At 47.0% G+C, this 17,509-nt stretch overlaps 1 protein-coding gene across 6 annotated transcripts in view; it reads left to right on the forward strand.

Moving 5' to 3' along the window:
- The window catches only part of SHANK3 (SH3 and multiple ankyrin repeat domains 3), a 609,395-nt gene that overhangs the window by 413,437 nt on the left and 178,449 nt on the right, over window positions 1-17,509 (forward strand). For all 6 annotated transcript variants that reach the window (XM_073579308.1, XM_073579309.1, XM_073579307.1 and 3 more), the window contains 2 exons: window positions 1,148-1,264; window positions 10,296-10,373. In XM_073579308.1, coding sequence (XP_073435409.1) covers window positions 1,148-1,264; window positions 10,296-10,373 — 195 coding nt within the window. The remainder of the gene's footprint in view (window positions 1-1,147; window positions 1,265-10,295; window positions 10,374-17,509) is intronic.

Here is a 17,509-nt window from a genome sequence, read left to right on the forward strand (position 1 = left end):
ATACAGTATAACTGCTGTACAATGTGCACACTTTAAAGCGTACCTATCGTTATACTTATTAGCATACAATGGCATGATCCTCACATTTCAGCAGCCTGTAGTTCCTGATTCTCGACCTGCAGGGCCACTATAAGTATTTAGAGTCCCTGTAAAAAATCAACCCAGAGGTAACAGTAAGTATTAGACCTAGAGGAGGGGGATGCAGCTGCAGCTGCTCAGTGTTTAAGTGAAATGGCACAAGATGGGGCACTGGAGTGGAGTCAGCTCCTTGGTCAGTACATGCATCTTATCTGTGATATCACACAAGGAAGAGCATGCCCGCTCAGCAAGCATACAGAAAAACATTAGTAATCACAGAAACAAGCAGTGGGGAAAGGAAAATATCACAAATATAGAAATTAGAGGCAACATTACTATAGCTAGCATACATCTACAGCTCCCCCAAGAATGATCTTAATTTTCTTTTTTGTAACGATAGGTACTCTTTAAAGACTGCTGTTAGGTTGTGATCATCATACCATAAATTACATCCTGGGTGAGATCTTGGCTGTATGACAGGTCTGATGTTTTATGATATTTTGTTGTTTCATTGAATTTAATTTTCTTAAGGGATTTGTTTTATAAACAACATTTATCACCTACCCACCAGGTAGATCATGTATGATCCAGGGGTCTGGCCACTTAGACCCCAGTTGATCACCAGAATGGGGGTCTTAAAGGTTCCTGTGTGAATGAAGCAGTAGTAACCATCTGACCACTACTCCCTCTGCTGTCTGTAGGAGTAGTGGTCATGTATGCTCTCTTCAGCTCCATTTACACAAGGGATTTGGGGACCCCTGTTCTCTTGATCGGTGGAAGTCCCAGAGGTCCTAGTGCTCAGGTGGTAATTGGTGACATATGTTGTTTGTAGGACAACCCCTTTAAAACTATCAGTGTTTCATTGCTCTTTTTCTTTTCAATCCTTAACTCTAATATTTTTTTTTGTACTTACTGTGGGTAATCCTTTAGCCATCTGGACTCTCTGCAGTGTCTGTGGATCACTGTGCTTGTTTGAATTTGTTCGTCTTTCTTTTTCATATATTGTCTGTACTCACTAGGTATTTAATTTTGTGTCTCCATTTGTTTTCTGCCTTCACGTGTTTCGTAGGCATGCCGGTATGGACATGTTCAGCATCTGGAGCATCTCCTTTTTTACGGCGCTGACATGAGAGCGCAGAATGCATCTGGGAACAGTGCTCTGCACCTTTGTGCTCTTTATAACCAGGTGATTAAAGTTTACTGTTCTGTTCCCATCCTTCTGCTAACATGTAACAGGAAAACAAAGTGTCCATTTTATGTGTACGGTATTTACATTTGGGCGGAAAATATGATTGTTACATGTGCTAGAGGCTACCTTTAGTTCAAAAATTGCTGATTTATTCAAGCTACAGATTTTCTCTCGTGGGAGCGACTCTCTCAGTAATACAGACTGGATGTGAGGTCTGTACATATTCTGGGTGCTAATGTTTTCATTAGGCCATATGTCAGCACAGCTTCTACCCTGCACTTTTTTTACCTTCATGTGCTATTTTAATTATATGTAATCTGTTGTTATGTCTCTCCTTGATACTATTCATGCCTACTCCCGTATCCACATGTTGAGATCTGTGCACAAACCTCTTCTTGTCATTGCTGCAATCTCTGACACAGAGAGAAGAGAGTGTGAGCACAAATAAAGTGATCAGAAACGGGCAAGAGACCTGAAGGACTTGCATCAGTTCTGCGAAAGCACTCAGCTAAATAATGGACATGAATACACTTTGTATCAACAAAGTGTGTCGATAATTCACAAACAAGAATATCTGGAAAGTTCCTTAAGGCTGGGGTAACACTTGCGTGTGCAATGCGAGAAACTTGCGCGAGTCTCTCGCATCAGTATCCGGCACTGCCGCTGGCACTCGGGACCGGAGTGTGCGGCTGCATGTATTTCTATGCAGCCGCACACTCCGGTCCTGAGAGCTGGCGGCAGTGCTGGGTATTGATGCGCGAGTTTCTAGCATTGCACACGCAAGTGTGACCCCCGCCTTACTTTGCATTTAGGAAGCAATTGAACAATATAAAATTCTTTGCCAAGGTGTACACAACCTTTAACTTTACTGCATGTGCCAAAATGTGTATGAGCAATATTTAAAACCATCTTATGCTAGTATTTACATTCCTTTCAATTCATTTTGATAGATAGTTACAGGTTTTTGGATAGACTTGCAATTGGAATAGTGTGTGTCCACCTATAAATCTCAGCTCTGCTGTATAATTAACTCACAAATACTTTATATCTCTATGTATGGCAGCATCTATATTGTTCTAATGCTCCTATATATATATATTCACACTCAATATTGAAATTGCAACATGAAGAAGGAAAAGTTGTGGACTTCGGCATGTTAGTTTTATGCAAGGTATGAAATAATGGTAGCAAAATTTTCAACACATCTTAATTTATTCAGTATGAGCGCCACACACAAAAATACTAGCAGTTACACTGCTTGGCTACTATCAATAATTATTAATGGTTGTCTGGGGAATGTTCTGCTGTGCTAAATGCATTTGGGCATGCAAATCAAAGTGCAGCTTCTGGCATTTCTCTTTGCAACTGCCAACCAGTGACATTCCCGAGATACTTGATGGGAGACAAGTCCGGAGACGCTACACACCATGGAAGCAGGTTTAGGCCACATAGGCTGCTCACAGAATCATGATCAACATGAACCCTTTTGTTGTCATGTTGAAAAACAGCTTCTGGGAAACTTTAGAGAAATCAACAACATACCATGTAACGCCGAGATGTTAGTGTACTTGGAATGAAGACTGGAGGGGTCCAGCTATTGTAGATTATTCCACGCCACACCATAATCTCAGAAGAAGGACTGGTGTGATGTTCTCTCATAAAGGCCTCTTCATGTTGTTGCCCATGTGGTCACTATGTAGGGAAGGTGACCTGACGGACGGACGGACTTGTCAGAATAGAGAAAGGAAGGTTTGCACAGTTTAGACAGGTGTCAGTTACTACAGTGGGGAAACAGCTGAGAAAGTGTAGTGGACGTGCAGTACCTTGGGTTGACCATTAGAGGGCAGGGAGGAGTGTGAGCAAAGGACTTGACATCAGCTTAGGGCTTAGGAAACCGTTGGTCATGGGGGGCGGAGTTACAGGGAACCGGGAATGATATAAATTTGACAGGAGGGTTCCAGAAAGTTTCAGTCCCCAGGGGGAGCTCCAGTGACAGGAGGACTACGACAGTTTGTGCACTGTGAGGAAAACCAAACCAGGGGGACTGAGGAGAGAGGAAGTCAGGGGGGTGGTCCTGACATAAAAGTTCCGCAGTATAGACAAGGCACCGAAGTAAAGCACACCGCATTAAGGAAGACGACTGATCAGTAAAAGTACTGTTGGTTTACGGGCCTAAGGCTGCCACAGTGAGAGATCTGACAGGAGCGTCGAAGAGTGAAGAGGGGACAGAGCGTATCTGTACGTCCCTGATGTAAAGTACGGTGTGAGTGAAGCGGCCCTAGAAACGGAGGGCCGAGAAGCGAAGTGAATTGAAGTGCGGTGTACTTCGGAGGCCGTCAGGCGGACGGCAAGAGAATAAACTTGGACCTGTTGTACCCGACAATTGCCTCCATCGTGTCTCTGTTACGTCTCTGCACGGTATATAGAGGGACCACCCCCCAGCCCAGCCCACGACCCTGCACTTGGCGTAGTCGGCAGGATCAACGCCGCTAATACAAGATCTTCTGCGGCAGGCCTGCCCCAAGGGATGGAAAAAAGCTCAGACTGCTCTGTGTGGATTATAAACACCTGTGGAATACAAATTATCCACCTGTGGATTACAAATTGGGAGCGCTGTGGCGTATCTGCGTTGCCAGCAGAAGATTCGGGGAGGTACCAGGACTGGTGCAAGATGGCGGTGCTGCTTCAGCGCAGAGGAGAGTTTCAGGTGTTTGCTGTTGTTCCCAATGGACTGGGGCCCCCTCCTACGTACCCCTGGAGCCAGCGATATGTACCAGGAGGCTGGTGCTCCCACGTGCTGGACCCTGACAAGTGGGTGGAAAGGTCTGCCATCGCCCCTCCCAGCAGAGGGAGTGGCACAGGGAAAAAGTTTGGCTGCGGCTGTCTGGCGCCATTTGAGTGCTGCCCATCGGACGATATGAGATGCTGTGGATGTCGGGGCATCGGGCGCCTAAAGTGGCGGTGGCGCTGGGAGATCGAGTCACGCCAGGAAACGTTCCCCTCAGGGCCACGGGCAGGCAGCTGGATGTTGAGTGAAGGAGCGGAGCCTGTGCGGAACCACTGGGAGCGGCCACCTAAGATACCAGCGGAGAGCCTCCCTGCGGAGCCACTGAGCCTGGAGGCTAGCCCCGCCGGAAGGCGGGATGAAGAGCGGAGACTGCGGGAGGAGCCGCGTGATGAGGAGACGGAGGCCATGGCGCCGGGGAAGGTGAGAGATCCCCCGGCCCCGACAGTGGCTCCGCAAGCGGCCTCTACCATTCGGCCGCAGCGCACGGCATCCTGTGTCCCCGAGAGCCCGGCCAAGGAGGGCCCTACCATATGCGCAGAACTGAGCAGGGCCCCCGCTCCTGGTCCCGAACCACTCCACCCGGTGGCGCTGGTGCGGAGTCCGACCGTAGAAGACACTGTTGCATCCCCTCTGCCGCTAGCGACCGCATCTTCAAAGGCGGCCGCTGCCCCAGCTCCGGATGAAATTGCAGGTGCGGCCTACCCTGCGGTTGCTGTGCCGGCGCTGGAACCGGCTGCGGCCTGTTTGACAGGCCTTGTGGCCCAATCTTCCGGGAACCCGGCTGCTCCTCCTCCCCACCCGACCCCAGCGGCTGCTGGGCCGCTAACATCATTGGCCACCTCTGTCCCACTCCCTTCTTCGGGGAAGTCCCGCCCCCGGACTCCCGAGCCTGTAGCGTACCCTCTGGGTCGCAGAGTTTATAAGGAAGAAGAAGGCCCGGGAGCGGGAGATATGGAACCTGCTCCACGCAGGGGAAGAGGCTGGGATGGCGGCTAAGAGATCTAAGGGACGGCTGGTGTATACCAACATCGCAAAAGGTTACGGCTTTACTCGGGATGAGACTGGCCAGAAAGTTTATATAAATGTGACTTCCATTCGTCACGGTTGGGCTCTGAAAGAAGGAGACTTAGTGTCGTACTACAAAGAGTGCTGTCCCCGCGGTTATTATGCGGTGGCCGTACTTGCAGAGCCCGAAAGATGTGAACCCCCGTAAAGAGGACTTGTGTGGACACCCACGGTATCCCAGGAGCTCCAGGGCTGTGGAGCCCCTCACTTCTGACCACTAAAAGTGGGTTAGACTGTCAGGAGTTCGTTGCACCATTGTGCAGGTCATATGGACAGTTATGTTAAAAAAAACAAATAAACAATGTTTTGTTGTTGTGGTTTAACTTGTTTCTATGTTTCTTTTAAAGGAGAGTATTCGTAAATATGTTTGCCTGACAGAGCGGGGATACGAAGAAGAGAGGGAGTGTCTATGTTCAAGGAAGTGGGGGGGGGAGAAGATATGCAATGTTATGTTGTTATATGTTGGTTTTAAAAGCAAAGGAAAATAAAAAAAAATATATAAAAAAATGGGGTACTTGTGATATTGTAAAGTTGTTTTGTTGTATAATATGCACAAGTAAATGCAACAGGTCCGGGTAAGAGAAGGTCTGAGGGACCAAAGGGAAGTGTGAGATCCGAAAGGGGTCTATGTGCGGAGAAGGTCTGGGAGACCGAGACGCCGACCATGACATGTAATTGAAAGAAAGGTAAAAGAGATGGAAGACGTGAGAAAGACAGCCGTCCTAGGACAGGTCCCCGACACCACGGACACCCCTGAAGGGGGAAGGTGGACGCTGGTAATGATCTGGTAGGTGTGAGGCCTCGATCATGGCGTAACGGACAGTGGAAGGTGACCGAAGGGGAGAGTATGGGAAGGTACACGCCATAGAGAGAATATGGGTGTACCTAGCCCAATTTGAAAGACGTCCTGTGGCGTGCGCGCTGGTGAGTAGCAGTAGGCTGCTCAGAGCATGGTGCTCCCAGTATGATTCGGCCCCCGCGGGTAGTGGGTTTGGCCCAACAACTGGTCCGACAACAGAGTATAGGTGAAGCTTCAGAACGACGAAGGCAGGGATTACGATTGTCGAGGACGACAGTAGACAAAGGAAGGGAGAGTGTAGGGAGGGTGACCTGACGGATGGACGGACTTGTCAGAATAGAGAAAGGAAGGTTTGCACAGTTTAGACAGGTGTTAGTTACAACAGTGGGGAAACAGCTGAGAAAGTGTAGTGGACGTGCAGTACCTTGGGTTGACCATTAGAGGGCAGGGAGGAGTGTGAGCAAAGGACTTGACATCAGCTTAGGGCTTAGGAAACCGTTGGTCATGGGGGGCGGAGTTACAGGGAACCGGGAATGATATAAATTTGACAGGAGGGTTCCAGAAAGTTCCAGTCCCCAGGGGGAGCTCCAGTGACAGGAGGACTATGACAGTTTGTGCACTGTGAGGAAAACCAAACCAGGGGGACTGAGGAGAGAGAAAGTCAGGGGGGTGGTCCTGACATAAAAGTACCGCAGTATAGACGAGGCACCGAGGTAAAGAACACCGAATTAAGGAAGACGACTGATCAGTAAAAGTACTGTTGGTTTACGGGCCTAAGGCGGCCACAGTGACGGATCTGACAGGAGCGTCGAAGAGTGAAGAGGGGACAGAGCGTATCTGTACGTCCCTGATGTAAAGTACGGTGTGAGTGAAGCGGCCCTAGAAACGGAGGGCCGAGAAGCGAAGTGAATTGAATTGCGGTGTACTTCGGAGGCCGTCAGGCGGACGGCAAGAGAATAAACTTGGACCTGTTGTACCCGACAATTGCCTCCATCGTGTCTTTGTTACGTCTCTGCGCTGTATATAGAGAGACCACCCCCCAGCCCGGCCCACGACCCTACAACTAGACCAATCCTAGACTATGGCCGGGGTCAGATGTGCGAGACACTCACACGAGTCTCGCGGCACTGCCACCGGCACTCGGACAAGAGCGTGCGGCTGCATGTATTTCTATGAAGCCGCATGCTCTGGTCCCGAATGTCGGCTGCAGTGCCAGATACTGATGTGCGAGACTCATCCGAGTTTCTCCCAAGTCTGACCCCGGCCTATCCAAGAGAAAATTGGGGCACATCAATGAAGAGGATAGACCTCCATTCCAGCCTCTATTGCTTTCTCGCTCTGCATCATGATGGCCTTTGAGAGTGGTCCTGTGAGGACAATGCAACACTGGTAACTGGACTTTTGGCTTGTAGCCCATTGTCATGAAAACAACTGTAGACACTGTTTGATGCCTTAGGCTTGGTTTGTGACATCCACTTTCACATGCTGTATTGAATGGATCACTATGTGCATTTTTTTAGTCTGACGTCTGTGCAGAGGTTCACATCTGTACAATTTTGTCATTCCATTTTGACGTTGTTCTCCCAGCCACTGAGACACACAGCATTGTACAGTGCCGAGAACGCCTTGACCTCTGCACGTTGCCATTTGTGAAAAAGCAAAGTCTCTGTTTGCAGCAAGTGTCAATAGCTAGCATGTCAATGTACAGTAGATGTCTCCCAATCATCCTGCAAGACTGGTTCAAAAAATGTGCTTTTAAACTGACTCTTATGTCCCTTCCACGTGCCACAGATTCGAGCAAGGTGCTTGGCAATGTGATCATTTGCAGATTGTAGTGACACCTGCTACTTTCTCGATTTTCATGACATTATGGCTGATCCTTCTTGGTGTTGCAGTTTCAATGTTGAGGAGTGTATTTGGTTTTGTGTAGATACTAGCCACAGAAAAATATATAATTAACAGTAGCTGGGTATTTCCAGTTCTTTACACAGATTCTTGCAGTTATGTCATCAACCCTATCTTTCCCAGGACTGTTCTAGTCCTCTATTCACGCTGCTGCTATGTAGCCGCTGGAGATCACAGTTGGAAGCACAACTTCCACTGAGCACTATACTATGTTAAACGGCTGAGTAAGCTCTGATGTTTCCCAAACTGAACAGGGGAAAGCTTCCTTGTGAGCACTTTTCTGTAGAATCACAAGAGGATTTTTACACATCAGCTTACAGTGGTGCAGAAGTGGATATAAACTGGATGCAATTGCTGCCAAAATCACTCCAGTCTCTCGTGTCTGACATGTATTTCCTGACCACAAATAAAAAGTAACTTTTGTTACTCTTAAGAAGATAAGCCATGTACAGTATATTATTGATCATTGTTTAAAAACCCAGGATCATCTGTCAGGAATAGTTATAATAATGTATTAATATATGGTATTAGTCAGGGGATTACAGTCAATATGTGATCTTTTCTGAACAGTGCGGAGCATCGGGCAGCTACAGCCTGCTTGGGTCGTCTCATTTCTTTCCCAGACATTTCTATATTGGTATCACCATCAACACCTCATCATCTTATCAAAATACATTCAGTAGGCTTCCCAAAATGTTTCCCCAATCACAGGCTTCATCAGGGGGTTGAGTTTAAAAGTCAGCGTTCACTTTAAAGGTACTGTCACACTAAGCGATATCGCTAGCAATATCGCTATAACTTTATACAATATTGCTAGCGATATCGCTGTGTGTGATACTTACCTACAACCCGCTCCCCCGCTGGTTATCGCTGATCGCACGAGAACGTTCAGGACTGTTTCTCGTCGTCAGCTTCCTGCGGCGCTTCCTGTGGAGAGACGAGCGTGGAGCCGGGCGGGAGGACGCAGGATCGCCTAGTGTGACAGGTAAGTAGCGACCCCCGTCCCCAGCGATGTCGCTGGTGAGATCTGCCTGTGTGGCAGCTCCCTAGCAACCACTTAGCGATGTACCAGCGATCCTGACTGCGTCATATCGCTGGTCGGGATCGCTGGTACATCGCTAAAGGTACTGTCACACTTAGCGATGTACCAGCGATCCCGACCAGCGATATGACTCGGTCAGGATCGCTGGTACATCGCTAAGTGGTCGCTAGTGAGCTGCCACACAGGCAGATCTCACCAGCGACATCGCTGGGGACAGGGGTCGCTACTTACCTGTCACACTAGGCGATCCTGACGTCCTCCCGCCCGGCTCCACGCTCGTCTCTCCACAGGAAGCGCCGCAGGAAGCTGACGACGAGAAACAGTCCTGGACGTTCTTGTGCGATCAGCGATAACCAGCGGGGGAGCGGGTTGTAGGTAAGTATTACACACAGCGATATCGCTAGCAATATCGCTATAACGTCACAAGTTATAGCGATATTGCTAGCGATATCGCTTAGTGTGACAGTACCTTAAGTGTGACAGTACCTTTAGGGCTTGCTCACACGAGCGAATAAATTGGACGAGAACAATCTGATAAAAAATCTGATTTTACTTGGGCCAGTGTTACACTATTGGACAGTGCACATCTGCAATTATTTTCTCATGTCGACCTAGCATGCGAAAACAATCGCAGCATGCACGCACTCACACATGTCTGTGGGTGAGTGTGACATATCGCTCTGCTCTTGGATGTCACCTGAGTGCAGTTCGATTTCTGCGGACACCGGCAATGGAGGAGATGGAGAAATTAAAGCTATATGGGCCGCATTAGGGTGTGTGCAGACGCTGCGGAATCTGCTGCGGATTAATCCGCACGGATTTTGCAAAAACCGCAGATAAACCGCAGGTCAAAAGACCTGCGGATTATCTGCGGTTTTGCCTGCGGTTTGGTCCTGCGGATTCACCATCTCCACAATGGTGGAGATAGGAACCCGCTGCGGATTCCGCAGAAAGAATTGACATGTCACTTCTTTCTGCGGTTTCAAAACCGCAGCAAATCCGCGCGGATTTTTACGCAACGTCTACACAGCGTTTTTTTTAACCATTCATTTGAATGGTACTGTACACCGCAGCTAAAACTGCTGCGGGTCCGCAGCGGCCAAAAACGCTGCGGAAACGCAGCGGAATCCGCAGCGTGTGCACATACCCTGATGCTGTATATGCAAAAGTAAAAATATTGGGAAGACGGAGCATTTTGTAATACAGCTCATGTGTTTGAAAAGTTAATATTGTAATCCAAAGAAATAACAGTCCTAGTCATCAGTAACCTTCTTTGCAACAGTTGTAACCAGCCTATCTAAGCGATACATGCTGCTCATTGTTTTTGTTACCACATTTCATGCTTATACTCAGAAAATCCCGATTGGGCAGTACTGCTCATGCATCAGTATTTTTGCTTCTATCCTTGGCTGACTCTGTTTCTTCCTAGGAGAGCTGTGCCCGGGTCCTTCTCTTCCGTGGAGCAAGTAAAGAGATTAGGAACTTCAACAACCAAACAGCTTTTCAAGTAAGGACAATTACTGTTATAAAGCATGTGTTAATTTGCTGAAACCTTCCTAAGTGTACTGAAATAAGCTATCGATACCTGGCAGAAGCATTGAATGGACAGCATCAGCTGTATTGTATTGTTCTTTGCAGCGGGAAAATAAATCATTAGAAAGTATTGATAGAATTGTTAAACTCTAGTTCCATTCAAAACCTGAAAATTTTGATGTGACTGCAGTCTACCATAATATCACCCGCTCCAATCCACCTCTGAGGCCGATTGCGCACATCCGTAAAACGCTGGCCAGCTTCCGGATCTCAAGATCCGGTCCAACAAGTGGATCTCCTGACCTCAGCTTAAGTGCTCTGTATGAGGCAGTAAGCTAAAGCCAGGAGACAGGACGTTCTGGCTGGGGATGATGATCTGAGCCTAGTCACGTGTAAAGATTGGTTTCGCACACTACACTTTATCATAGAGTGCGTTTTACTTTTTTTCTCTGCAGAATTTTTCTGCCTTTTTGTTTTATTCTAATTCTCAATAGTACTTGAAAAAGTTCATTAAAAATTTGTATACAAAATGACTGTAAATATAAAAATACTAGCTAACTATCCACCCAAAAATCAGATGATTGCAATACCCTGCAGTTTGCTGACACAACCATGTTCAGCTCTCTCGGCCGCATCATGCAAGAACTATCTGCCATTAAAATGAGCATTGTCCCATCTGTAAAGCAAAAGACACAAGTGTGTTGTGGAAAATCCCTCACGTCCATTAGCTGAGTGACGTGCTCAGTGTGCTGTCCGTGTGTAGTGTCCAGGCACACTGACCGAAAATAGATTTGGTGATATTAATAATGACAGATTTAATGTAGACATTTCTGCCACTGAAAATCAGTCCCATATAGCTCAATAGAGTAGTTTCAGGAGAAACCGCACATGTATCTGAAAACCCCATTCGAGTGATTGGGGATGTTAAATATTTATTTTTCCACCTCCAGTAAGCAAAAATTGGATCCGTTTCATATGGAAGAACAACGGATGGTTAATTATCAAATCCGTTTTCTGTAGACTACAATGTTAAAAAAAATTAATCCAGTTGAAATAATTTGTTTTCAGGTGGACAAAAATGTTGGGTCTGCACAACTTTTTTGTCAATGGTTTACTGCTGGATCTGTTCTAATGGATGATTATTGGACATGTGAGCTTAGCCTAAAGGGAATCTGTGCAGGTTTTTGCACTCAGTCACCTATTAGGCTTTGAGCTGTTGTTTCAGGACATTGTGTTTTATCAGCAAGAGGTAAAGTGTTATTTATCACTGTTGGACTATCTACCCACATTCCTCCTGCTCCAACCATACCCACAGCACAGCTTGTCAGCTTCCTGACGATATAACATTTACATTAATAGTTGTGGTGTGAGCAGTATTAGCTTTCTGAGCACTGCTACATCCACAGCTGAGGAACTCTCATTGTATCACAAACTAGGTGATAAATTACTGGGATCCGGGTCTGTTTCCCTACATTCTGTTGTTCTCAGATAAGGTAGTAAAGGCCTGATGACAAATTCTGTTTAATAGAGGTGTCCAACAACATATTATACATTATTTTGGAGTAAAATGTGCCAAAAATCGGTGCAAGTACCTCCATTAGGCTACGGCCACATTATCAGTATTTAGTCAGTATTTCACTTCAGTATTTGTAAGCCAAAACCCGGAGTGGGTCAAACATTCAGAATTGGTGCACATGTTTCTATTATACCTTGTCCTCTGATAGTTCCTCACCTGGTTTTGGCTTACAAATGCTGAGAAAAAATACTGAACAAATATTGATAGTGTGGCCGTAGCCTTATTGTGGATCCTGTGTCCCTAATTAACCAGAGTGGTTGTCTGGCCAAATGATATTGATGGCCAGATGTGATCATTGATTGGAACTTGTGTGCAGTGCTTGATAGCAGCCGCTACAGATTGAGCAGAGCTGTTCAGTACTTAATAGCAGCCGCTAAACATTGAGCAGAGCTGTGCAGTGCTTCAGTTGTGGCCAAAAGTATTGACACCTCTGCAATTCTGTCAGATAATACTCAGATTCTTCCTGAAAATGATTGCAAACGCAAATTCTTTGGTATTATTATCTTCATTTAATTTGTCTTAAATGAAAAAGCACAAAAGAGAATGAAGCAAAAAGCAAAACATTGATCATTTCACACAAAACTCCAAAAATGGGCCAGAAAAAAGTATTGGCACCCTCAGCCTAATACTTGGTTGCACAACCTTTAGCCAAAATAACTGCGACCAACCGCTGCCGGTAACCATCAATGAGTTTCTTACAATGCTCTGCTGGAATTTTAAACCATTCTTCTTTGGCAAACTGCTCCAAGTCCCTGATATTTGAAGGGTGCCTTCTCCAAACTGCCATTTTTAGATCTCTCCACAGGTGTTCTATGGGATTCAGGTCTGGACTCATTGCTGGCCACCTTAGAAGTCTCCAGTGCTTTCTCTCAAACCATTTTCTAGTGCTTTTTGAAGTGTGTTTTGGGTATTGTCCTGCTGGAAGACCCATGACCTCTGAGGGAGACCCAGCTTTCTCACACTGGGCCCTACATTATGCTGCAAAATTTGTTGGTAGTCTTCAGACTTCATAACGCCATGCACACGGTCAAGCAGTCCAGTGCCAGAGGCAGCAAAGCAACCCGAAAACATCAGGGAACCTCCGCCATGTTTGACTGTAGGGACCATGTTCTTTTCTTTGAATGCCTCTTTTTTTCTCCTGTAAACTCTATGTTGATGCCTTTGCCCAAAAAGCTCTACTTTTGTCTCATCTGACCAGAGAACATTCTTCCAAAACGTTTTAGGCTTTTTCAGGTAAGTTTTGGCAAACTCCAGCCTGGCTTTTTTATGTCTCGGGGTAAGAAGTGGGGTCTTCCTGGGTCTCCTACCATACAGTCCCTTTTCATTCAGACGCCGACGGATAGTACGGGTTGACACTGTTGTACCCTCGGACTGCAGGGCAGCTTGAACTTGTTTGGATGTTAGTCGAGGTTCTTTATCCAACATCCGCACAATCTTGCATTGAAATCTCTTGTCAATTTTTCTTTTCCGTCCACATCTAGGGAGGTTAGCCACAGTGCCATGGGCTTTAAACTTCTTGATGACACTGCGCACGGTAGACACAGGAACATTCAGGTCTTTGGAGATGGACTTGTAGCCTTGAGATTGCTCATGCTTCCTCACAATTTGGTTTCTCAAGTCCTCAGACAGTTCTTTGGTCTTCTTTCTTTTCTCCATGCTCAATGTGGTACACACAAGGACACAGGACAGAGGTTGAGTCAACTTTAATCCATGTCAACTGGCTGCAAGTGTGATTTAGTTAATGCCAACACCTGTTAGGTGCCACAGGTAAGTTACAGGTGCTGTTAATTACACAAATTAGAGAAGCATCACATGATTTTTCGAACAGTGCCAATACTTTTGTCCACCCTCTTTTTTATGTTTGGTGTGGAATTATATCCAATTTGGCTTTAGGACAATTCTTTTTGTGTTTTTTCATTTAAGACAAATTAAATCAAGATAATAATACCAAAGAATTTGTGTTTGCAATCATTTTCAGGAAGAAACTGAGTATTATCTGACAGAATTGCAGGGGTGTCAATACTTTTGGCCACAACTGTAAATAGAGCATAGAGCAGAACGTGTGCCAAGAGGCACGACAGAACACAGTGCAGGAGCAGAGCGTGTTCTGGAAGCACGGCAGAGCACAGAGCAGAGTGAAGGAATGGAGCATGTGCTAGGAAGCACGGCAAGGCAGAGTACGGGAACGGAGCACAGGGCAGAGTACAGGAACAGAGCATGTGCCAGGAGGCACAATAGAGCACAAGGCAGAGGACCCGAATACAGCGCACAGCCGTGCTAGGACCAAACAGACCAAGCCAGGTAGCACCACAATAATCAGGCACCTCCCATAGGAAGAGGTAGCCTGATATAGGGCATGAGCGCTGGGACTTCCGGGTCAGATGCTCTGGACCATAGAGATGACGTGGCTGCAGACAGAGCAGAGAAGGAAGCGCATGCACGTTAGCAATACAGCACAGCCATGGAATCAGGTGCGGGAGGTGCGCGTGCGCACCCGACAGGATCCTCGGAGCGGCATCGGAAGTGGTGACGTCGGGGGGCGGGGTCCTGGCCCCAGGTGAGCGCGGCGTAATATGTGCAGTGCTTGATAGCAACTGCTACACATTGAGCAGCCGCTACACATTGAGCAGAGCTGTGCAGTGCTTAATAGCAGCCGCTACACGTTGAGCAGAGCTGTGCAGTGCTTAATAGCAGCCGCTACACATTGAGCAGAGCTGTGCAATACTTGATAGCAGCTGCTAAACATTGAGCAGAGCTGTGCAGTGCTTGATAGCAGCCGTTAAACACTGAGCAGTGCTGTGCAGTGCTTGATAGCAGCCGCTACACATTGAGCAGAGCTGTGCAGTGCTTGATAGCAGCTGCTACACATTGAGCAGTGCTGTGCAGTGCTTGATAGCAGCCGCTACACATTGAGCAGAGCTGTGCAGTGCTTGATAGCAGCCGCTACACATTGAGCAGAGCTGTGCAGTGCTTGATAGCAGCCGCTACACATTGAGCAGAGCTGTGCAGTGCTTGATAGCAGCCGCTACACATTGAGCAGAGCTGTGCAGTGCTTGATAGCAGCCCCTACACATTGAGCAGAGCTGTGCAGTGCTTGATAGCAGCCGCTACACATTGAGCAGAGCTGTGCAGTGCTTGATAGCAGCCGCTAAACATTGAGCAGAGCTGTGCAGTGCTTGATAGCAGCCGCTACACATTGAGCAGAGCTGTGTAGTGCTTGATAGCAGCCGCTACACATTGAGCAGAGCAGTGCAGTGCTTGATAGCAGCCGCTACACATTGAGCAGAGCTGTGCAGTGCTTGATAGCAGCCACTGCACATTGAGCAGAGCTGTGCAGTGCTTGATAGCAGCCGCTACACATTGAGCAGAGCTGTGCAGTGCTTGATAGCAGCCGCTACACATTGAGCAGAGCTGTGCAATACTTGATAGCAGCCGCTACACATTGAGCAGAGCTGTGCAGTGCTTGATAGCAGCCGCTACACATTGAGCAGAGCTGTGCAATACTTGATAGCAGCCGCTAAACATTGAGCAGAGCTGTGCAGTGCTTGATAGCAGCCGTTAAACACTGAGCAGTGCTGTGCAGTGCTTGATAGCAGCCGCTACACATTGAGCAGAGCTGTGCAGTGCTTGATAGCAGCTCCTACACATTGAGCAGAGTTGTGCAGTCCTTGATAGCAGCCGCTACACATTGAGCAGAGCTGTGCAGTGCATCCCCATTCAATATTTTGATTCCAATTCCACTGGGGCTATAACAGCTGATCTAAGTTTGGTATAGTGGAACCAAAGTGTCCAGGTTCATCAATCATACACTGACCATAAATGTGGGCTGCCTGGACTTTTCTTAGGTTTATATTGCAAACTGTTTTGATTCATTAACAGATTGGAAGAGAAAATGACATTGTCATACCTTTGCGTCCATTATTCTTTTAATTTATCGACCATTAACCTTATTGTTAAAAAGAAAAGAATCAAAACATTATTGGACTGATGCAAACACCGTCACCTTTGTTTGACTCTCATAGACGGTAATAGGATTAGGTAGACATGCTGGAAACTTAAAGCCCCCATCACACATAGCGATCTCGCTAGCGAGATCGCTGCTGAGTCACAAGTTTTGTGACGCAACAGCGATCTCACCAGCGAGATCGCTGTGTGTGACATTTACCAGCGACCGGCCCCCCTGCTGGGTATCGCTGATCGTCCTGGAATGACCAGGACATTTTTTTGATCGCTCGTCTCAAGCTGGCCAACACGCATCGCTGCGTGTGACAGGCAGGAGACCAGCGATCAGCGAGCTGCCGCTGGTATCTATGGTAAACATTGGGTTTCTAAGCGGCGCGTAGCGCTTAGAAACCCGATGTGTACCTTAGTTACCAGCGCGCTGGTGCAAGGAGCTGGTAACCAAGGTACACATCGGGTTTCTAAGTGCCGCGCGCCGCTTAGAAACCCGATGTGTTTCCTTGGTTACCAGCTCCCTGCGCCAGCGCGCTGGTAACTAAGGTACACAGTGGGTAACTAAGCGACGTGCGTCACTTGTTACCCACGTGTCGCTGGTGCTGATCGCTGGTGAAGCTGCCTGTTTGGCAGCTCACCAGCGATCATGTAACAACGCACCAGCGATACTGACAGGGTAATATCGTTGTCGGGATCGCTGGTGCATCGCTATGTGTGACGGGGCCCTAAGTTAGCTTCCTAAGAGATACCAATCTTTTGATTTCTATCTTTTCTCTGTTAATGTTTTTCTCCTTGTGGTGGTTCTACAGCAGTTTCCATATGTTACATAAATGTGATTGTTGTTAACATTTTTTTGTTTATAAAAACATTTTTATTGTTTGCTTTACAAATACAATATCTGTTTCGATGTGCGTTTTTCTAGTAACTTAAATTATAACATTTAACTTCATTTTAACATGAAGTAACATAATATATTGCTTTGTAGCTTTAGGAACATTTTTTTCAGGTTTTAAATGATAAAATGTCTAGAACCTATATTGGAAATTGCTCCAATACACCAGGGGCTGATTCATTAAGATTGGCATTGTAGCATTGTATATGTGCTGTAGAAGATGTGCTTTATACATTAAAGGGAACCGGTCACCAAGTTTGTCCTATATGAGGTAAGGCCAGTGCCTTTCAGCCCTCATATAGAGCATTCTAATATGCTTTATATCTGCCCCAAACCTAACCTGCAAGACAAGGAAAAGATCTTTTATAATACTCACCCGCAGGGAGGTCCGGTCCGGTGGGTGTCGCTGGTCTGGATCCGGTACCTCCTCTCTTCTTGCACTGCCGTCCTCCTCTGCTTTGTGTGAATGATGTGTCCTATGTCATGCACACAGTGCCCCCGGCATTGCTCTTCTGCACAGGCGTATTTCTCACTGCCCTGTCAAGGACAGAGTAAAGTACTGCAGTGCGTATGCGCCGGCGCTCTTTGGCCTTTTCCTGCACATGTGCACTGCAGTACTTTACTCCGCCTTTCGCAGAGAAGAGAGGGGTTCGCCTGTTCAGGAGTGGGATGGTAGGCACTGTGGATG

The sequence above is a fragment of the Dendrobates tinctorius genome, unplaced genomic scaffold (assembly GCF_039654945.1).
Source record: "Dendrobates tinctorius isolate UK_male_01 unplaced genomic scaffold, ASM3965494v1 ptg000062l, whole genome shotgun sequence".
Classification (NCBI taxonomy): Eukaryota; Metazoa; Chordata; class Amphibia; order Anura; family Dendrobatidae; genus Dendrobates; species Dendrobates tinctorius.